The 22,118-nt window shown below is 43.2% G+C and overlaps 1 protein-coding gene across 1 annotated transcript in view; it reads right to left on the bottom strand.

Annotated features, from left to right (window-relative positions):
• Positions 1 to 22,118, bottom strand: part of oxsr1b (oxidative stress responsive kinase 1b) — a 216,610-nt gene that overhangs the window by 52,191 nt on the left and 142,301 nt on the right. The window contains exons 9-12 of the mRNA XM_067978763.1: positions 21,851 to 21,899; positions 17,402 to 17,467; positions 14,191 to 14,313; positions 1,236 to 1,271 (exon numbers count right to left, since the gene is read on the bottom strand). Coding sequence (XP_067834864.1) covers positions 1,236 to 1,271; positions 14,191 to 14,313; positions 17,402 to 17,467; positions 21,851 to 21,899 — 274 coding nt within the window. The remainder of the gene's footprint in view (positions 1 to 1,235; positions 1,272 to 14,190; positions 14,314 to 17,401; positions 17,468 to 21,850; positions 21,900 to 22,118) is intronic.

The following is a 22,118-nucleotide window of genomic DNA, read 5'->3' as shown; positions in this document are numbered from 1 at the left end:
CCACTTCTCTTCAATACCTCCATCAGGTCCCCTCATATTTCCCCCCTTTCAAGGGTGAAGAGCCCAAATTTCTCCAATGTTTCCTCAAAACAGTAATCTGACTCTGGGGATCAGCTTTGTGATTCTTTTCTGCACCTTCTGCTTGGCTTGAATGGCTTGAATGGCTTTCTTGTGCACCGGTGACCAAAACAGGACACAGTACTCAAGGCACAGCACTGTGAAGTTTGAGCATAATCTCTGCCAACTTGTACTCTACTGATTTAGCAATATAGCTCAGTGTGTTTTTGTTTTGCTTTGTTCATTGCTGCTCCATAGTGACTGGTCATGGTTTTAAGCAAGACCATACTTTCTAGAACAAAATACACAGGACTTTAAACAGAGAGGGTTTGTAACATCAGGAGAACTGGCTGGGAAGAATAATTCAACTGCATAGTATGAACGGGCTGATCATATACTTCCTTAATAATTAGTCATCACAGCTACACAAGTCAAGTCATCTACTTCAAATCTTCTGTTGAGACGGGGGAATCAAAGATTCTAGAGATATTAACAGCACTGTTTAATCTTGGGGAAAGTTTATGACGCATATTAACTTAGGATGGAGCAGGTTTGATGGGCCAAATGGACTTAAGAATGTCTATAGTGAGAAAAGACAGACAGTCACCCTTTCCCCTAGTCATTCTCCTCAACAAAGTCATCAGTAATAAACATATTTTTAAATAAATTATTTAAATAACTGAAAGAAGTTGTATTTTAACAATTCTATTCAAATGTTAAACACAAATAGATATTGACAGAGCAGTTTGCTTGATTGGCATGACTTGATGTCAACTCCCTCCATCACTGGTGCGCTGTGGCTGCAGTATGTACAATCTACAGGATGCTCATCAGCAACTCACCAAGGTTACTTCAACAGCACCTCCATCCCTTGCTACCACTACCACTGAGAAGGGCAAAAGCAGCAATGTCGTGGGGATACCATCACTCCAAATTCCCCTCCAGACGACTTACTATCATAACTTGGACATACACCGGCATTCCTTCATCATCACTGGCTCAAAATTCTGGAATTCCCTCTCTAACACCATTGTGAGAGCACCATCACAAGGACTGCAGTAATTCAAGGAGAAGGCCCACCACCACCTTCATGGGGAAACTAGGGATGGGCAATAAATGCAGCCTTGCCAGCGTTATCCACATCCCAAGAACAAGTAGAAAAAAAAATTCAGACTCACATCTGGACCCTGCGGAGACTCTTTCACTCGGGGGGACTGTTGAGAAAGAGGTGAAAAAAAAACTGTCAATTAATTAAATGCATATGTACAGTTCAACATCAGCAACATAACTATAAAAGATTATGGATATACAAACATAAAAGAAAAAATGCCACAGGTATTAGGTTAAATAAGTGGTGCCAACCTTACATCTTAGAAGGGATTAAAAAGACACAGGCCTCTTATAAAGGCTTATATCCAGAACATAACATCTTTCTCTTTCATATGCTGTTCATTTTCAGCATTTTATGTTCTTTTTGACAGCTTAAAGTAGTTGCTAAGTTTTTTTTTAAAAGGGGGAAGAAGGAAGCAGGGGACACCCTCTTCGCTTCACCTTACCACAGCAATCTTCGCCAGTCATGTCCCAGCTTGCACCCTCCGCCCCTCCAGTTCTGCATTGGTTCTGGCCCTTCCACTGCACCAGTGATCTTTGAGCCACTTTGCTTCTGCTCTTCCCTCCCAGAAACTTGCTACTCCTCTCCCCTCTACTAAAAGCAAGTTAAAAACCTCTCTTCAACCATGTGCTCAATTGATTCCGCCTTCCTTGCTGGTTGCCATCTCCCCCTGTGTGTTTCTAAGATGTGTTTCTAAGTGAGGGGTGCTATATAATTGCATGTTGTTGGTATTGTTGTTGTTAAAAGTATGCGTAAACCACTGCTATGTTTCCATAGTGCATGCAAAAAAAAACACATTTAAGAATTGAACAAGAGAGGGTACAACACCGTAGTGGCTATGTTACTGGACTAATAATTCAGAGGACCCGAGTTCAAATCCTACTATGGCAGTTTGAGAATTTGAATTCAATTTTTAAAAATCTGCAAATAAAAAACTGGTATCAGTAAAAGTGAACATGAAGCTGTTGGATTGTTGTAAAAACTCGACTGGTACACTAACGTCCTTTAGGGAAGGAAATTTGCTGTCCATACCTTGTCGGGCCTATATGTGACTCCAGTCCCACACCAACGTGGTTGATTTTTAACTGCCCTCTGAAGTGGCCTAGCAAGCTAATCAGTTGTATCAAGCCTCGAGAAAGGAACAAAAGTATAAAACTACATCCACACGGATTGCAGCAGCTCAAGAAGACGGCCCCACCACTGGCTTCTCAAGGTCAACTAGGGATGGGCAATAAATACCGGCCTTACCAGCGATGCCCACATCCCAAGAATGAATATTTAAAAATGGTTAATTCCTTTAAACAAAGATAAACTGCCACCTGTAATGGTGTTCCAGAAGTGCAAAGAGTGTCAACATTTAAGAAAAGGAACATAGGAAGGCCATTCAGCCCTTCGAACCTGTTCCTTCATTTAATTAGATCATGGGTTATCTGTACTTCAACTCTATTTACCCGCCTTTGATCCATATCCCTTTATACCCTTACCTGACAAAAATCTGTTGATCTCAGTCTTCAAAATTTCAATTGACTCAGCATCCAACCTTCTATCAGAATAATCCAAGTGATAGGGATCACACCCAAAAGGTGAATATAGAAAGGCTACAGCACAGAAGAAGGCCATTCGGCCCACCAAGACCTTGCGGCTCTATGCAAGAGCAATCCAGCTAGTCCCACTCCCCCGCCCTATCCCCGTAGCCCTGCAAATTTTTTCCTTTCAAGTACTTATCCAGTTCCCTTTTGGAGGCCATGATTGAATCTGCCTCCACCACTCCCTCGGGCAGTGCATTCCAGATCCTAACTATTCGCTGTGTAAAAAAGTTTTTCCTCATGTCACCTTTGGTTCTTTTGCCAATCACCTTAAATCTATGTCCTCTGGTCCTTGACCCTTCTGCCAATGGGAACAGTTTCTCTCTATCTACTCTGTCTAGACCCTTCATGATTTTGAATACCTCTATCAAATCTCCTCGCAACTGTCTCTGTTCCAAGGAGAACAACCCCAGCTTCTCCAGTCTATTCACGTAACTGAAGTCCCTCATCCCTGGAATCATTCTAGGAAATCTTTTCGGCACCCTTTCTAAGGCCTTCATATCTTTCCTAAAGTGCAGTGCCCAGAACTGGACACAATACTCCAGTTGTGGCCAAACCAGGGTTTTATAAAAGGTGCATCATGACTTCCATACTTTTGTACTCTAAGCCTCTATTTATAAAGCCTAGGATCCCGTATACTTTTTTTTAAACTGCTTTCTCAACTTGCCTTGCCACATTCAATGATTTGGACACATATACCCCCAGATCTCTCTGTTCCTGTACCCCTTATAGAGTTGTGTCCTCTAGTTTATATTGCCTCTCCTTGTTCTTCCTACCGAAATGTATCAATTCGCATTTTTCTGTGTTAAATTTCATCTGCCACATGTCCGTCCATGCCACCAGCCTGTCTATATCCTCTTGAAGTCCATCACTATCCTCCTCACCGTTTACTACCCTTCCAAGTTTTGTGTCATCTGCAAATTTTGAAATTGTGCCTTGTATACCCAAGTCATTAATACATATCAAGAAAAGCAGTGGTCCCAAGCACCGACCACTGGGGAACACCACTGTACACCTCCCTCCAGTCCGAAAAACAATCATTCACCACTACTCTCTGTTTCCTGTCACTTAGTCAATTCTGCATCCACATTGCTACTGCCCCCTTTATTCCATGGGCCGCAATCTTGATAAGCCTACCATGCAGCAATTTATCAAACGTCTTTTGAAAGTCCATATATACCACATCAACTGCGTTGTCCTCATCTACTCTCTCTGTTACCTCATCAAAAAACTATCAGGTTAGTTAAACACGATTTGCCTTTAACAAATCCGTGCTGGCTTTCCCTAATCAATCCACTCTCGTCCAAGTGATTGTTAATTCTGTCCCGGATTATCGTTTCTTAAAGTTTCCCCACCACTGAGGTGAAACTGACTGGCCTATAGTCGCTGGGTTTATCCTTATACCCTTTTTTGAACAAGGGTGTAACATTTGTAATTCTTCAGTCATCTGGCACCACCCCCGTATCTACGGATGTTTGGAAGATTATGGCCAGTACCTCTGCAATTTCCACCCTTACTGCCCTCAGCAACCTAGGATATATCCCATCCGGACTGGGTGACTTATCTACTTTAAGTACAGCTAGCCTTTCTAGTACCTCCTCTTTATCAATTTTTAGCCATCCAGTACCTCAACTATATCTTCCTTGGTAAAGACAGATGCAAAGTTCTCATTTAGTACCTCGGCCATCCCCTCTGCCTCCATGAGTAGATCTCCTTTGTGGTCCCTAATCGGCCTCACCTCACCTCTTACTACCCGTTTACGTGCCTGTAGAAGACATTTGGATTCCCTTTTATGTTGGCTGCCAGTCTATTCTCATACTCTCTCATTGCCCCTCTTATTTCCTTTTTCACTTACTCTCTGAACTTTCTATATTCTGCCAGGTTCTCACTTGTGTTATCAACATGAAATCTGTCATATGCCGCTTTTTTCCATTTCATCTTACTCACTATCTCTTTTGTCATCCAGGGAGCTCTGGCTTTAGTTGCCCTACCTTTCTTCCTCATGGGAATGTGCCTAGACTGTACCCGAACCATCTCCTCTTTAAAGGCTGCCCACTGTTCAACTACAGTTTTGCCTGCCAATCTTTGATTCCAATTTACCCCGGCCAGATCTGTTCTCATCCCATTGAAATTGGCCCTCCTCCAATTGAGTATTTTTACTTTAGAGTGGTCAGTGTCCTTTTCCTTTTCTCTTTCAGATGCAATAGATCTGCTGTCCATTTCCAACAATTTCTGCTTTTATTTAATATTTCTAGTATTCACAGTGTTGCTTTTTAATATGTAGTACTCTTGCCTCTAGTCAGAAGGTTGCGGTTTCAAGCCCCATTCCAGGACATGAGCACATAATCCAGGCTGACACTTCAGTGCAGTAATGAGGGAGTGCTGCATTGTGAGAAGTGCCGTCTTTCGGATGAGATATTAAACTAAGGCCCAATCTGCCTGCTGGAGTGGACAACAACTTGCATTTATATAGCGCCTTTAACTCAGGAAAATGTCCAAAGGACGTAGAAGATTCTATTCCAAGAAGAGAAGGAATTTCTTCCCATGTCCTGGCCAACATTCTCCCTCAACCAACACCACTAAAAACAGATTAGCTAGTCAATCATTTACAGTTTATGGAACCTTACTATGTGCAAATTGGCTGCCATGTTTGCCTACATTAGTGACTGCAGTTGAAAAGTAATCCACTAGTTGTAAACTGTTATGGGACATGATAAGCCACAATATAAATGCAAGTTCTTTCTTTGCCACAGCATAATTTACTCAACTCAGTTCTCCAAACTGACCTACTTCCATAAAAGCATCCGGTTCCTCATTTTAAAAGGAACTAAAATTCGACACCAACACTGAAATTAGATTCAATCCTAGCTCTTGCCCCTCAAATTCCCAAATTAAAAAAAAGAGCTGATGATCTTTATGTGTAAATAAAAAACTTCCTGGCACCTGCCCTAAACTTAACTTAGAAATTGTCTGTCATCAGGTTACATAAACACACCATACCCTGAGGTGCAGTTTGGCAAAGAAACTGCTCAAACTGGATTACTTCCAATTGTCACTCAAAAGAACAGCGCACACCATGTGCTATTTGAGTTACGAACAAATAATATCTCAGAAAGTGGCTGTCTTGGACATCATGCATGCAGAATATGAAAAATAAATAACTAATAATTTAATTACATTGGTTTGCTCAAAGAAGTATGCAGACAGGGCAGGCAGACAAGCAGACTATGGAGTAAATGGCTATACTTCTACATAAAGTAGCAGAGCCACACATCTGTCCATGTTTTAACAAAAGCAGGTTGTGTCAATCTATGAATACAGGACTGTAGACTTATTTACAGTTCCCCAATTTTACTCGCCTGCTCTGATCCACGAGAATCCCCTCAATTAAAAGATTGAAGAAAGCAAATGATAATAAATTAATTGTAAACAAAATAATGATCCACAAAATCAGCTATAACTTGATTCAAAGTTACGTAGAACCAAACATACAACAGACAAGAGAGGCTACATGATGGCGGGTATGGAAAATGGAAAATGTCATGCTCGTACAGCGGAGGCACAATCTTGAGAGGTTGGGGCTTAGGCAGGTTGGGGCTCAGTCCTCCTCCATGTTGAACACCATTTGGAGGAAGCACTGAGGGTAGCAAGGGCACAAAACATACTCTGGGTGGGGGACTTCAATGTCCATCAAGAGTGGCTTGGTAGCACCACTACTGACCGAGCTGGCCAAGTCCTGAAGGACACAGCTGCCAGACTTGGCCTGCGGCAGGTGGTGAGCGAACCAACACGAGGGAAAAACTTACTTGACCTCATCCTCACCAATCTAGCTGTCGCAAATGCATCTGTCCATGACAATATTGATAGGAGTGACCACCGCACAGTCCTCGTGGAGATGAAGTCCCGTCTTCGCACTGAGGACACCATCCAACGTGTTGTGTGGCAGTACCACCGTGCTCAATGGGATAGATTCAGAACAGATCTAGCAGCTCAAAACTGGGCATTCATGAGATACTGTGGGCCATCAGCAGCAGCAGAATTGTATTCCAGCACAATCTGTAACCTCATGGCCTGGCATATTCCTCACTCTACCATTACCAATAAGCCAGGGGATCAACCCTGGTTCAATGAGGAGAGTAGAAGAGCATGCCAGGAGCAGCACCAGGCGTACCTAAAAATGAGGTGCCAACCTGGTGAAGCTACAACTTAGGACTACATGCGTGCTAAACAGCGGAAGCAACATGCTATAGACAGAGCTAAGCGATTCCACAACCAACGGATCAGATCAAAGCTCTGCAGTCCTGCCACATCCAGTCGTGAATGGTGGTGGACAATTAAACAACTAACGGGAGGAGGCTCTGCAAACATCCCCATCCTCAATGATGGTGGAGTCCAGCACGTGAGTGCAAAAGACAAGGCTGAAGCGTTTGCAACCATCTTCAGCCAGAAGTGCCGAGTGGATGATCCATCTCGGCCTCCTCCCGATATCCCCACCATCACAGAAGCCAGTCTTCAGCCAATTCGATTCACTCCACGTGATATCAAGAAACGGCTGAGTGCACTTGATACAGCAAAGGCTATGGGCCCTGACAACATCCCAGCTGTAGTGCTGAAGACTTGTGCTCCAGAACTAGCTGCGCCTCTAGCCAAGCTGATCCAGTACAGCTACAACACTGGCATCTACCCGACAATGTGGAAAATTGCCCAGGTATGTCCTGTCCACAAAAAGCAGGACAAATCCAATCCGGCCAATTACCGCCCCATCAGTCTACTCTCAATCATCAGCAAAATGATGGAAGGTATTGTCGACAGCGCTATCAAGTGGCACTTACTCACCAATAACCTGCTCACCCATGCTCAGTTTGGGTTCCGCCAGGACCACTCGGCTCCAGACCTCATTACAGCCTTGGTCCAAACATGGACAAAAGAGCTGAATTCCAGAGGTGAGGTGAGAGTGATTGCCCTTGACATCAAGGCAGCATTTGACCGAGTGTGGCACCAAGGAGCCCTAGTAAAATTGAAGTCAATGGGAATCAGGGGGAAAACTCTCCAGTGGCTGGAGTCATACCAAGCGCAAAGGAAGATGGTAGTGATTGTTGGAGGCCAATCATTGCAGCCCCAGGACATTGCTGCAGGAGTTCCTCAGGGCAGTGTCCTAGGCCCAACCATCTTCAGCTGCTTCATCAATGACCTTCCCTCCACCATGTCAGAAATGGGGATGTTCACTGATGATTGCACAGTGTTCAGTTCCATTCGCGACCTCTCAAATAATGAAGCAGTCTGAGCCCGCATGCAGCAAGACCCGGATAACATCCAGGCGTGGGCTCATAAGTGACAAGTAACATTCGCGCCAGATAAGTGCCAGGCAATGACTATCTCCAACAAGAGAGAGTCTAACCACCTCCCCTTGACATTCAACGGCATTACCATCGCCGAATCCCCCACCATCAACATCCTGGGGGTCACCATTGACCAGAAACTTAACTGGACCAGCCGCATAAATACTGTGGCTACGAGAGCAGGTCAGAGGCTGGGTATTCTGCGGCGAGTGACTCACCTCCTGACTCCCCAAAGCCTTTCCACCATCTACAAGGCACAAGTCAGGAGTGTGATGGAATACTCTCCACTTGCTTGGATGAGTGCAGCTCCAACAACACTCAAGAAGCTCGACACCATCCAAGATAAAGCAGCCCGCTTGATTGGCACCCCATCCACCACCCTAAACATTCACTCCCTTCACCACTGGTGCACTGTGGCTGCAGTGTGTACCATTCACAGGATGCACTGCAGCAACTCACCAAGGCTTCTTCGACAGCATCTCCCAAACCCGCGACCTCTACCACCTAGAAGGACAAGAGCAGCAGGTACATGGGAACACCACCACCTGCACGTTCCCTTCCAAGTCACACACCATCCCAACTTGGAAATATATCACCGTTCCTTCATCGTCGCTGGGTCAAAATCCTGGAACTCCCTTCCAAACAGCACTGTGGGAGAACCGTCACCACACGGACTGCAGCGGTTCAAGGCGGCGGCTCACCACCACCTTCTCAAGGGCAATTAGGGATGGGCAATAAATGCCGGCCTTGCCAGCGACGCCCACATCCCATGAACGAATAAAAAAAAAGGTTATTGAGGCAGGGCAGTGGGAGATTTATTCTGCATCTCACATCTATAGGTGATCCGCTAGTGCTCTGTGTAAAAATTCTGTGCGTATATGGAAAGTACACTTTCCAGGAAACTAATTTTTTCGCACTTACTTGCCTGACCTTGAGCACAAACCCTATTAAAGAAGGTAAATAGAAACAAAACCACTTGCACATACCTACAGCCAGGGTTCGAGGTTTTACAGCACAAAAAAATCTAGCAGTTAAAGTAATTTATCTGGCACATGTTGGAAAATAGTGAAGGACGACAGCCATAGAAAAGTTTAAACATTTTACAGAGGGTACTAAAAGATGCAATACAACCAGAAAATACTGGAAATACGAAGCAGGTCCATTGGGGTTTTATCTAGAAGCTGTTGTCAGAATCTTAATTTTCATTTGTTGCTTGGTACAGTAATATTTCTCTTTCAGATGCTGAAGGAACTGCTGTGTAATTTTAACATTTCAGATTTCCAGCACTTGCAGTTTTTTGCATCACAACCATTTTTGTACAAGTCAGCAAATGACCAGCATCACATACACTTCCAATTTATTTATCCGCCCGTGTTTTTTTTTGTGTTCATCAAATGAGGGACACTAGTGATGGGCAACAGAACAATTTTCCATTTGAGGCATCCAGCATCAGCATCAAGTACTATCAGAGCAGATACAACATACGTAAATGCAGAGTAAAGCTCCCTCTTCGGAAAAGCAGCCCCTACAGAACTAATTTTTTCATTTCTCACACCAACCATTCTGTGGCCCAAGGACGTTTGTCAACTGAGCGCATTGTTAGAAGCAATTTTGTGATATGGGTCCGTGCCCACTAGGAACTGCATTGAGACTGCCCAAAATCATGTCACACAGGAACATTGCAGACAGCAGGCAGACTAACTTCACAATGCATTTTGCCGTCAGATATCACGTATTCAATGACCTCAGTGGTAATCAGTAGATAAGAGCAGTTGTATAATGTTAAAACTGGTGGAGAGGAAGAACGGAAATATAACAAAAGGTGGAATTAAAGGAATGGCAGCCTCCTAATCCTCATGTAATACTATAGCCTGCAACAGGAAGGTTCCACTGAATACAAAACACAATTCAAAACAAGAGGGAATTTGGCTGATGAATGCCCTTCAGCCCATTTAATCACATCAATGCAGAATACAAACCCTAACGTCTTCACATTATCAAAGGCTGATTTTTCTACTGTATGCAACCCTGCACTGACAACCCATTTGGAGCGAAACTCATTCATCCTAGTTTTTAAAAGGTTACTTATTTTGATACATCTAACTTTTTTTTCTAAAAAAGCAACTTGATACGGTCAAATAGATTTCCAATCGGTCTCATTCATTTTGAGTGTATATCTCATTCCTAACATTTTCCCCCAAACAGCTCTGGCAATGCAAAATGCTTGTTCCATTTTTGTAGGTCATGTGTTGTCAAGTTGTAAAGTCCATTTCAAACAAAAATGAATGTTAGTCTTTTTAAAATTTCTTTCATTGAGAAGCAAAGAATACTTAAGACTTATATAGAATCATTTCAAGCACTTCACACAAAAACTTTGATGGAGGGCCAAGATCCACAGTACAGGATAACACTGAGGCTGCAAAATGTGAGATTGAAGATTAGGCTAATCAAAAAATAGCAATAAGATGTCAGTAAACTTGGAGTTAAAAGCCAGTAGACTGGAGAATGAAGGGAAGACTGAGGGAGGCAAAGAGCTCTATGTTTTTGGACTCCTAGAGAAAGAATCGAAGTAAGAGGCAGCTTAGTAAGCGTCAATTTCAATACAGGGAGGAGGCAGGGAGAAGAAAGAATGCATAGTACAGTGCATTATAGCCTAACTTTACATGCTGCTTCAAGTTCCCCTCAATTAGGTGTTGAAACCGAGGCGTCATCTGCCTTTTCCAATGATTCAGGTAAATGTTTAAGATCCCATGCTCTTTTCCGTACAACCTTTTCCTAGGTTTGCTATTTTCTTTCTCAATGCTAGTCTCACAGAAGTGTACAGCTGTGTTATGGTACCCACAATACAGAAAACATGACAAGCAGCTGACATAAACTAGGCCTTAACGTTAAATCCGAACATAGGCTTGTTCTCAATTTTTCAGTGTTTATACAAACCAAGATTTTTACATGTGGAGATCTAAATGCAGGATACCCATCATGGGCAAGCTCCACCCTGCCTTTGGTCTGGATTGGTATGGCATGGGATAACCAAGGAGGAATTCTACTAGGGGGAGGGGTGGAAAAACAAGATCCAACTGTCCTTTGCTGCTTTTTTGATAACATCAAGAAAGCAACCAATATTTGGGCACTAGTGTACTGAGGCAATTTAACCTGGGAGTGGTTTACAGTGACTGGATAAGTCAACTTCTGGAATTTTTACCTGCATTTGCATCCCACAATTCTGTCCATTTTTGCTGGGAATATAGAAATACAGTGTTCTTATAGTGCAACGGTAGGGTTATATATCTTAATTCAAATTCAACTGGTGCCCAAATGCTAATTAAATTTTGAACGTTAGTAAAAAGACAGCAAGGGCGGTCGGATCCTCTCCTTGCAGAATCCCTTCTTCGTTGACCTATGCTGTGCACCACACAGACAAAAGGCAGGGTAGGCACCTTTGACAACAATGCTTTGAAATTAGTCCCCAGGAGCAGGAGTGTGCACTGGGGATGACTTTTAAAATAATTCTTTTCTCTCTCTATGTCGGAAGTGCTGGGCTTCTACTTGCTACCTTTTCATGACAGTACTACCGAGGTTGGTAGTTGTGTATGCATAAAATATACGTCTTCTCATCTGTGGAGCTATGTACTGGCGCTCCAATATACAACACTGCTTTTATTGTAAAGCTCTTTGTTTCGCTAACTCTCTTCCCTCCATCAAAAGTCTTCTCAAAACATATACCTCTGCCCATGCTTAAGGTCATCTCCTCAAACCTCTCCCTGACTTCCTGCTCACGGCATACTGCCATCCCACCAGGCATTAAGATGTTTTGCTGTGTGAAGTTACTGTATATACACGCTGCTGTTGTAAATGCACAGCATATTGAGGCATTTAGCCACAGAGGCCAGAAAATATCCCAGTTTTGATCAAGTTAGGTAATCCCAACCACAGCAACAGTGGGGACAGTACAACTGGCCTTGGTAGTGGCAACAGTTATTCCACTTCTGGCTGCTATTCAGTGATCTTTGATGTCAAGGGAAGAAAGTGTGCGCATGACTGTGGGAGTGACAGTGTATGTGAGAGTGAGCATCAGTGGTGCACGCACGGAGCAGCCCATCTGTAAAATGTATCACTCATCAGCTGTCAGTGACACATACCATGATAGAGAACAGCTTCCCATTTTTTTTTAGAAATGGCCCAGGGCCACCTTGAAAAACAGGCTTTCAAAAGTATAAGGGGTTTGTCCTAGTTAGATATATAATACCACAGAGTTCATTTCTGCTGCATGCCAATCCATCAACAGTTATTAATACTGTACAGGAGTGCAAAACACACAGATGACTTAATAAGTAAACAATGCATAGTATGAGCATAATGGACAAACAATGTGATTTGGGGAGAGAGGTGACTGGGAAAGAGAGTAAGAGGAGCAGAGTGATTCCCTTGCACATTACTTCACTGTGCGTTCAAACACCAGCAGAGGCCTAGGAGTAAGTTGCTTTCTTACTTGACGAAAGACGGTACAAGGTGGTGTAAAAAATGAGTAAATTTCCCCATCTTCCAAAAATATACACATGAAGAATAAAAAGGTCAAATGCAAGAGGTATCAACTTATAACAGTACAGTTACATCCTCCAAGGAATACCAAACAGGTGCCTTCCATAAACTCTTGATGGCTTCAGATTACTGCCCTATCTCTTGTATCACTTCCGTTAATAATAACTTGCATTAATACAGCACCTTTAACATAGGAAAATGTCCCAAGGTGCTTCATAGGAGCATAATCAGACAAAAAGGAGATATTAGGATGGGTGATCCAAAGCTTGCTTAAAAAGGAAGGCCTTAAGGAGGATCTTAAAAGGATGAGAGAAAAGTGGAGAGGCAGTGGGACTTGAGGAAGTTCCAGAGCTTAGCGCCTATACTGCTGAAGGGAGAGTCTCCAATGGTGGGAAGAGGGGATTGGAGGATGCACAACAGGCCAGAGTTGGAGGAATGCAGAGTTCATGGAAGGTTGTAGGGCTGAACGAGGTTACATGGGTCAAGGGGGCAAGGCCTTGGATGACTTTGAACAGGATGGGATGAGGATGAGAATTTTAAAATCTAGGTGTTGGTGGACCAGGAGCCAACGAGAACAGGGATGATGAATGAGTAGGACTTGCTGCAGGTTAGGATATGGGCAGCAGAGTTTGGATGAGCTCAAGTTTATGAAGGGTGGAAGATGGAAAGCCAGCCAGGAGAACATTGGAGTAGTCAAGTCTGGAAGTAACAAAAGAATGTATGAGTGGTTCAGCAGCAGATAAGCTAAGGCAGGATAGAGACGGGCGATGTTGCAGAGGTAGAAGTAGGCGGTCTTTGTGATGGAGAGGATATGGGGTTGGAAGCTCAGCTCAGGATAAAAATCACACACAGAGGTTGGAAACAGTCTGGTTCAGCCTAAGACAGTGGCCAGGGAGGGCAGTGGAATTGGTAGCGAGGGAACTTAGTTTGTGGCGGGGACCAAATTCAATGGTTTCGGTCTTCCCAATTTTTAATTAGAGAAAATAACAGCTCATCCAGGACTGGATGTCGGACAGTCTGATAGACACACTGGAGGGATTGAGTGAGATGGTGGTGAGGTGAGTGTCGTCAACATACATGTGGAACCTAATGTCATGATGTTGCCGAGGGGCAGCAGATAGATGAGAAATAGAGTTGGGGTAGCATTGATAGATCCTTGGTGGCCTCAATAGGTAACTGTGCAATATGCTCCAATATTTTATCTCGCACTAGATGTCAAGGAAATGAACCAGTAATCCTGAGATGATGTTTCTGATTTTAAAAAAACATTTGGAACATATGCTGTTTCTGAACTGTCTGGTACTTATCCTATCAATTAATGATCTGGGAAGTGTGACTAACATGGCTAACAAACAGGTACTTGAGCAGACACATTTCAGAGAACAGGAAACTTCTTTAGTCTGCTCTCATGAAATTTATGCAGTTTCAAGGAGGTCTGGTGAGATTCTCTTTCCTTCGAGTCGCCACTCCCTTCGAATTGAGTACCCCCATTTCCCTGGATAAAGTGAGTAGCAGAACCATTTATATTGCTGGTCTTCCTGGGTTAATAAAGACCTACCCTCAGCTGAGAGACTGCAGCCTTCCCTTCTTCACTCTCTTCATCCAATTCATCATCGCTCCATTCCCAGCCGCCATCTTCTGTCTTGTGTAGTCGACCACTGGAGCCTGGGACCCTTCTCACCTGATCAGCACAAACAAAGATGGTAGTTCAGCGCAAGAGTTAAGATCTCACCCTCTCAATTAGAGAACAAGTTGACCCATGTTGTGTCTTTGATTATTTTGCTTTTAATAGTAAAGGTAGGCATAAGGTTTATTTTTCTTAAAGCAGCACTGTTTAAGTTTTGATTGCCTCCCCCTGACACCCATAAACCACCCTTCTATTAAAGAGGTTACATCAGGATCTTACTAGTTGTCAGCCAGACATTTTATCAACAATGATAGCAATGAGATTGATCTATGGTGTTACCAGATGAGCTAACAAGGAACTACGAAAACTCGAAAAGAGAGGACACGAAGCAATTATGCAAATAAAGGAAATAAAGGACTTGCATTTATATAGCACCTTTCATGACCTCAGGGCTTCTCAAAGCGCTTTACAGCCAATGAAATACTTTTGAAGTGTAGTCACCGTTGTAATGTAGGAAAAGCGGCAGCCAATTACGCACAGCAAAGTCCCACAAATAGCAATGAGATAATGACAGATCATCCGTTTTAGTGATGTTGGTTGAGGGATAAATGTTGGACAGGACAGCAGGGAGAACTCCTCTGATCTTCTTCGAATAGTATTGTGGGATCTTTTAGGTCCACCTGAGACAGCAGACGAGGCCTTGGTTTAACAACTTATCAAAAAGACAGCACCTTCAAAGTGCAACAATCCCTCAGTACTACACTCAAGTCGCAGCCTAGATTATGTTCTAAAAACTCTGGAGTGGGTCTTGAACCCAAAACCTTCTGACTCAGAGGCAAAAACACTACCACTGAGCCAAAGCTGACACCAAGATACTGCAAGGACAGAGAAAGTAAACCTGGAACTATACTTTCAGATGCAGCGAGGCAGCAGGGCCAGGTGGCACACATCAGAGCTGTGATGGGCAAATTTTGGATGCATGCCAGGACACTACGCTCATTTAAGGGATAGCTACATACTGCAATGGGACAACGGTAGGGTTGGGCAGCATGATATCAAACAGGCCAAAAGGCCTTCTTCCTCCAAATCTATCTTGTGACCTATTTTGCTTGATTATAAAAATAGAACATTTATAGATGAATTTCAGAGGAATTATTCAAGTAGAGTACAACCTCTGAGTCAGGGACTCCTGCATGCTTTTAACCCTGAAATTATAAAGAAGAAAAGTAATGGATTTTATTTCTGTAGAAATGTTTTTGCAGATACATTACATCCGCTCAAACTTATTGAACAGTTTGCCTATTTTAAGTTTGCCCATGGAATGGCAGGAGGTCAAGTTACTGTATGGATCCAAAACTGAAGTTGGCAGTCTATTTGCCAATTAGGTCAACCATACTCAGTTCAGCTCGATGATGCAGGTGCTAAAATTGGCCTTACTTCTGTTGGTTAAGGTGGGTCAAACTATGGTGAACAGGAAGACATATCAAAGCATTTACATTGAGAAATAAAAATAGTGGACGCAAAGCAGAAAGGAAATGGGACAGGTTTGGGGAGAGTGATAGGTTGGGATAAGGAGGCCAAGAGCACAGTTGAAGAAACGCAACTTGAGGATGTGTTTGAAAGTAAGGAGAAAGGTAGCAAGGTAGAGTGATCAAGGCACGGAGTTCCATAGGGAGGGGCATAGTTGCATTGCAACTAAGAGTGGAGTGGAGATAACAGGGATAAGGAGTAATCTGGAGACAGAAAAGCAGAGATAGCATGAACTGCAGGAGATCACAGAGGCAGGGTGGGCAAAACCAGGGAGGGATCCAAGGATCGGAACAGGGATCTTGAAGACAATGCGCTAAAGCTTGGAGATGCAACAGATGCTTGAAAGGTTGGATGCGAAGCCTGTGCATAACTTTATACAGGTGAAGATATGGGTCATAACTTTCTGAATAAGTTCTAACTTATAGAGGATTGAGGCCAAGAGAACATTAAGAGAAGTGGAGCTTCAGAGTGATAAATGCATGAACTAGTCACTAGCTATTGATTCCTACAGGGGTTCTTTAATCCAATTGTTTGGTCAATATGTCACCACTTTGATGACTGACCACTCAGAGTTGTGAATGGTTGAATGGTTAACAATGTGAAATTTTGTATTTGAATGGTTAACAATGTGAAAAGTAACAAGATGGTACGATACAGTACAATTAATGATGGTGCTGTTTAAGAAGAAGTTTAAACCTGTGAATATCAGGTTGAAAGAGCTTATGCTGTTGTTGTATGAAGCGATGGTCAAGCTGCACATTGGGTATTGTGTTCAGAACTGGAATTCTTACTACAGGAAGGATATAGCAGAGCTAGAAAAAGTGCAGTGAAGAACTGCTGGAATGTTAAGGGGAGGTTAGAATAAAACATGAGGATATACTCACAGAACTGGGATTCTTCTTATTGGAGAGGAGAAGACGGAGGAGGATATGATTGCGTCATTCAAATTAGTACGGCTAAGAGATACAGTCGATCAGTCAAGGATATTTGACTGGTATGAGGTACCACAATAAGGCAACATGAGAATAAAGTGATACGGGGTTGCCTAGTGAGGCATGGAAAATTGATAGAAACAGATGACATCATGAAATAATGATTCAGCAAGTGTACTTGAGGGGATTAGAGGCTGTGGGCAGAGATAGTGTGTGATTTGAAGGAGGTTGAAACAGTTAAGTGTGGAATCATCAGCAAAAGAATAAGTATGGTTGGATAATAAGTAGAAGGGGTTATTGATATGAAGATGACCTGTGAAACTGTATCTGCAAGTGTTTTGCAACAGGAAAAGATCTTAGAAAACTGCCTAGTACGTGCATCATGTCTGCACCACAACTCCAGCATTTACACTCCTTCAGACAGCTCATTCTTACCAGCCTACTTTAACTATAAAAATACAGTGGAATAGCTTTTAGTTGGATTAATTACATTTTCACACTACTGGATGCTAAATAAGCATTCAGCGCAAATTACAATGTGCAAATTCTGCTCCTAAATCTTCCCACATCCTCTGAATTCCTCCTCCCACTATTCCATCCCCTGTGGAATTGTAACCTAGCAAGGAGCCTTCATGGGAAGAGAAGGAGAAATTTGCAGAAAATTGATGGAAAAATGTTACCTTTTTTGACCGTTCAGCTATCGTAGGTGCTCGAGTTAGCAATTTTTCTTCAAGGTATTCCTTGTTCTGAAAAATGTTTTTAAAAAATTCTCGTTAATATACAGGTTTTATATTCAAGTTTTCTCTCATCAAGAACTTCTCCCTCAGGCAACTGAACTGTGGAATAACTTGGTTCTAAAATAAATAGGTCAACCAGTCTGCTTTGTTAATGTCACCTCTGTAGCTGCTAGATGCACATTTTTGGTAGAATAGTTGACGTATAACTAAAAACAGTAAATTAAATTTGTAGCTAATAATGTGCTTTGACGAAGATATTTTCCCCTGGCCTGTGAACTCCACATCAGGACCTAAGTCGGTCTGGAGTTCTTACAACAATAAAATGAATAGAGGCACTCTGGGAAAGCATGGAGTTCTCTCCAGTAGTTGACAGAAGGAAGCGGGGCCAAAATGGCAGCTGTCATGAAAGCAAAATAAAAAAAAAATCAATATTTTATTTATGACATGTTACATTTGGGATAACTGGGGAAGTTCTGATTTCCACATACAGCAAATTCTCAGTTTTGGCCATGTCATTAGGGAAACACTGAGCTTGGGGGGGGGGGGGGGGGGTGGGGGAGGGCGCAGGGTAAGAGAATTAAAATGTCACCGTGAAATTTTCTTATGCATTAACAAATGGCAAACATAAGAATGAGAGAAGCCTTGGAATATATTAGCCAACAAGTGGTGCAGGCCTAGGGCAATGGAGGAAAGAAACAAGACTCATATGCACTCAAGAATATTAGTCACTTTTAAAAAAAATATTCACTCTCAGGCTGTGGGTGTCGTTGACAAGTCCAGCATTTATTGCCCATCCCTAGTTGCCCTGAGGAAGTGCTGATGGGCCTTCTGCTTGAACCACAGCAGTTTGATACAACCGAGTGGCTTGCTGGGCCACTTTAGGAGTTAAGAGTGAGGCACGTGGGTGTGTGAATGGAATCACATATTGGCCAGAGCAGTTAAGGATAGCAGGTTTCCTCCCCTAAAGGACATTAGAGAACCAGTTGCATCAATCGACAGCTTCATTGTCATTTTTAATCTGATCCACAATGGGGTAGTAGAAATATATCCTTTAAAGATGTTTCTTTCCTAATAACTCAACATGTAAATGCACCACGTGGTGTCCGACAGTACAGGGACAATGGAGCAATCATGAGATGTGGTAGAGAGGTAAAGCTGGGAGTCATCAGCATACATGTGGAAACTGACCCCATCTGTGGATGATGTTGCCAAGGTGCAGCACGTTGATGTGGAAAAGGAGGGCGCCAAGGATGGATCCTTGGGGGAGCTCCGAAGGTGATGGTCCAGGGTGGGAAGAGAAGCCATTGGTAGAGTTGTACTGGCTATGATTGGATAGGCAAGAGTGGAACCAAGCATGGGCAGTTCCATCAAGCTGGTCAATCTCCTTTTAACCTTTCCTGCCCCAACAGAAATATTCTCAGAAACTTGATTCTATCATAACTTGACTTTGCCATCCCTGGCATCACCCTGGGAATTCAACACTACATCCTCTCTTTGGCTTTTATACCCTTTCTATAATGGGGCCCTGAAAACTGCACACAATACTCTAAATATGGCCTAACAATTGCTTGTATTAATTGAATTTATCATGACTTCTTCACTATTGTACTCTGTGCTCTTAGTTATAAGACACCTGTACATTATAGTTTAGCACAGCAGTCGTGACTAGGTTACCTTCTATTTACATGGGGAGATGATTAAACTCAAAACCTTCTATAAAATTTACAGTGAGTCACTGCTGTTTACTTATTCTTTTACTGTTTAATAAATTTATTTGTCAGTTAGAACCATAGTCCAATGAAATGTTTAATCTGCTACCTTCCAAGGTCAAGGAAGATCATACGAGGGCATGTGACAACACCAGCTAAGGAGAAAAAATTTGTAGGGTTCTTTGATCCCTGGGCATGTTACAAATTTACCTAGATATCTGGGCAAATCAAAAAAACTTTCTGGGCCAGAGAAAGCAAGGACTCACTTACAGGAGACGTCGGAGATACGAAATACCCTGTCTCACCCCACTCCAGGGGAAAATCTATTATCTAAATTCTATGCATTAAAGTGTGGGGATGGGGGGGGGGGGGGGGGGGGGGGGAAAGGGAGGGAGGAGTGAAACCTGTAGTTCAATGCCCCATTGAAAAGCACTGGTTTTCCAGTTGTCAGGCAGCAGTATAACTCGGTCTCCCAACGGTACACAGCACAATGTTAGATGAACTTGCTCTTTTAGTCACGTGAAGAAACCATATTTAGAGTCTCCAAACCAAATTGCTCAGAATTCCAAGCTTGCACAGGAGTTAAGCTATGTGATTTACATGGTTAACCAGTACAGAGCACTGGTTAGCTTTCTGTTCCTTGTTCATGCAATCATCAGGGCACTGGCCTGTAGAGTTATCTGGAGCCAAGTGGGATGATTCCCAAACTCCCCTCATTGACGGGTCTGTAACCTCGTCACCGACATCACCCTCCCCGCCCCCCCCTCGCTGGCAACTGTCTCATGCTAAACCAGGCATTTTGTAATCTAGGCATCCTTTTTGCCCGAACTCAGTTACCAACTCCATATACTCTCCTTCACGAGGACTGTCTACTTCCACCTCTAACATCGCATGCTTCTGCTTCTGCCCCTTCCATTTCCTCAGCCTATCTTCTGCTGAAATCCTCAACTCAAGATGTGGAGATGCCGGTGATGGACTGGGGTGCACAAATGTAAGGAATCTTACAACACCAGGTTATAGTCCAACAGTTTTATTTGAAAATCAAATAAAACTGTTGGACTATAACCTGGTGTTGTAAGATTCCTTACATCTCAACTCAACTATTCCAATGCTCTCCTGGCTGGCCTCCCATTCTCCACCCTGCATAAGCTTCAGCTTATCCACAACTCTGCTGTTCGTATCCTATGTCACACTAAATCCCACTCACCCATCACCTCTGCCCTGGTCAACCTACATTGGTTCCTGGTCCCTCAATACCTCAAATTTAAAATTCCAATCCTTGTGTCTCAATCCCTTCATAGCCTTGCCCCTCCCTATCTATGTAACCTCCTCCAGCCCTACACTACTCCTCGCCGAACTTCCTGTTCCGCTGACTCTGGCGTCTTGTGCAATCCCCCCACCCCTCCCTAACCATTGGCGGCCGAGACTTCAGCCATCTAGTATCTGGAATTCCCTCCACCTCGCGCCTCCTCTAAGGCCCTCCTTAATACGCAAGCTTTTGGTTACCCCTCCTAATATCTATTTCTTTGTCCTGGCATCTATTTTTGTTTGATTATGCCTCTGTGAAGCACCTTGTGAAGTATCTCTATGTTAAGAGGAGCTATAAAAATCAAGTTGTTGTTGTCTTCATTGTCTTCTACCATTCCAGATCCCACTAGTGGTTTGCTGGTCAAACAACAGTGTTCTAGAGTACTTTTTCAAAAATTCATCCTCGGGGCATGGGTGTCACTAGCAAGGCCAGGATTTAATGCTCATCACTAGATTCCCATGAGAAGGTGGCGGTGAGCTTTCCTTTTCAATCGCTGCAGTCCATGTGATGAAAGTGCTGATAGGTAGGGAGTTCCAGGATTTTGCCCTAGTGACCATGAAGGAATGGCTATATGTGTCCAAATTAGGATGGTTTGAGACTTGGAGGGTAACTTGGAGGTGATGCTGTTCCCATGCACCTGCTGCCCTTGTCCTTCTAGGTGGTGGAGGTCACAGGTTTGGGAGTACTGCAAACTTGCCTGGCTTAGGCATCTGATTACTGAGTTTGCACAAAGAATCATTTTGATCCCAAAGAAATCATCCCCCAACACTGCAAAAGAGAACTGCTCATTGGACAATTGTCCTTTGTAGGTTTTCTCCCTCAGCAGGCAGGCCAGCAGGTACCAGGAGATCTTCACAAGTGACATGGTGAGCAGCACGCTCACATTTTCTGGTTATTTACATTGTTAGCCAAGCTGCTTGTGAGATGAACACTGAACACTACAGCTCAGCAATGAAGTATTTGGAAAACGCTGGGTTTGTTTTGTACCTATAGTCCCATAGGTGCAGCAAATGTGTCTTCCTTAGGTTTCCGCTTTCAGTGCTTACCCATGGTGCGATACACATGACCATGTGCACATTAACAACACACCAGCATCCAACGTATAAGCACGTGCTGACTTTGGTATTACGGAAAAATTCAACAAATCTGAGTGGCAGCATCAAACACAAACTGGTCTCAGATCAGCATCTGTAGGTATAACTAAGGCCTAAAACCCAACACTGCCCATCCTCCCCGCCATGAGTGGCGATAATCCTCATTACATTACACACACAGTGGACACCATTTCCTACATTTATTCAGGCGACCCATTAAAACACAAAGAGGAATAAAAAATGATCTATGTTTGTACCCCAATAGTAATGTTTAGCTTACCTTTGCTTTCTGGAAAAACTTGTGTTTTAAAAGTTCTGCCGCTGTAGGCCTGAAATGAAAAAAAATCCAATTAGGAGAGAGCAACACAACAGAAATGGCGGTCCTTGAACTGTTGAACCTGGTCGATTAACAAATGAGGCCTGTCCGAAATTTACCAAATGTGGTATGTTATCGCTACATTCAAGTGTGATATAGAACAAGGGAGAACAAACACTCCATTTTTAATCATCTGTCCCAGATGATCAGAAAAAGCTGAAGGTCTGCCAAA

Source organism: Heptranchias perlo, chromosome 3 (genome assembly GCF_035084215.1).
Source record: "Heptranchias perlo isolate sHepPer1 chromosome 3, sHepPer1.hap1, whole genome shotgun sequence".
Classification (NCBI taxonomy): domain Eukaryota; kingdom Metazoa; phylum Chordata; class Chondrichthyes; order Hexanchiformes; family Hexanchidae; genus Heptranchias; species Heptranchias perlo.
The sequence above is the reverse complement of the archived record's forward strand: the minus strand, read 5'-3'. Positions and strand labels throughout refer to the sequence as shown.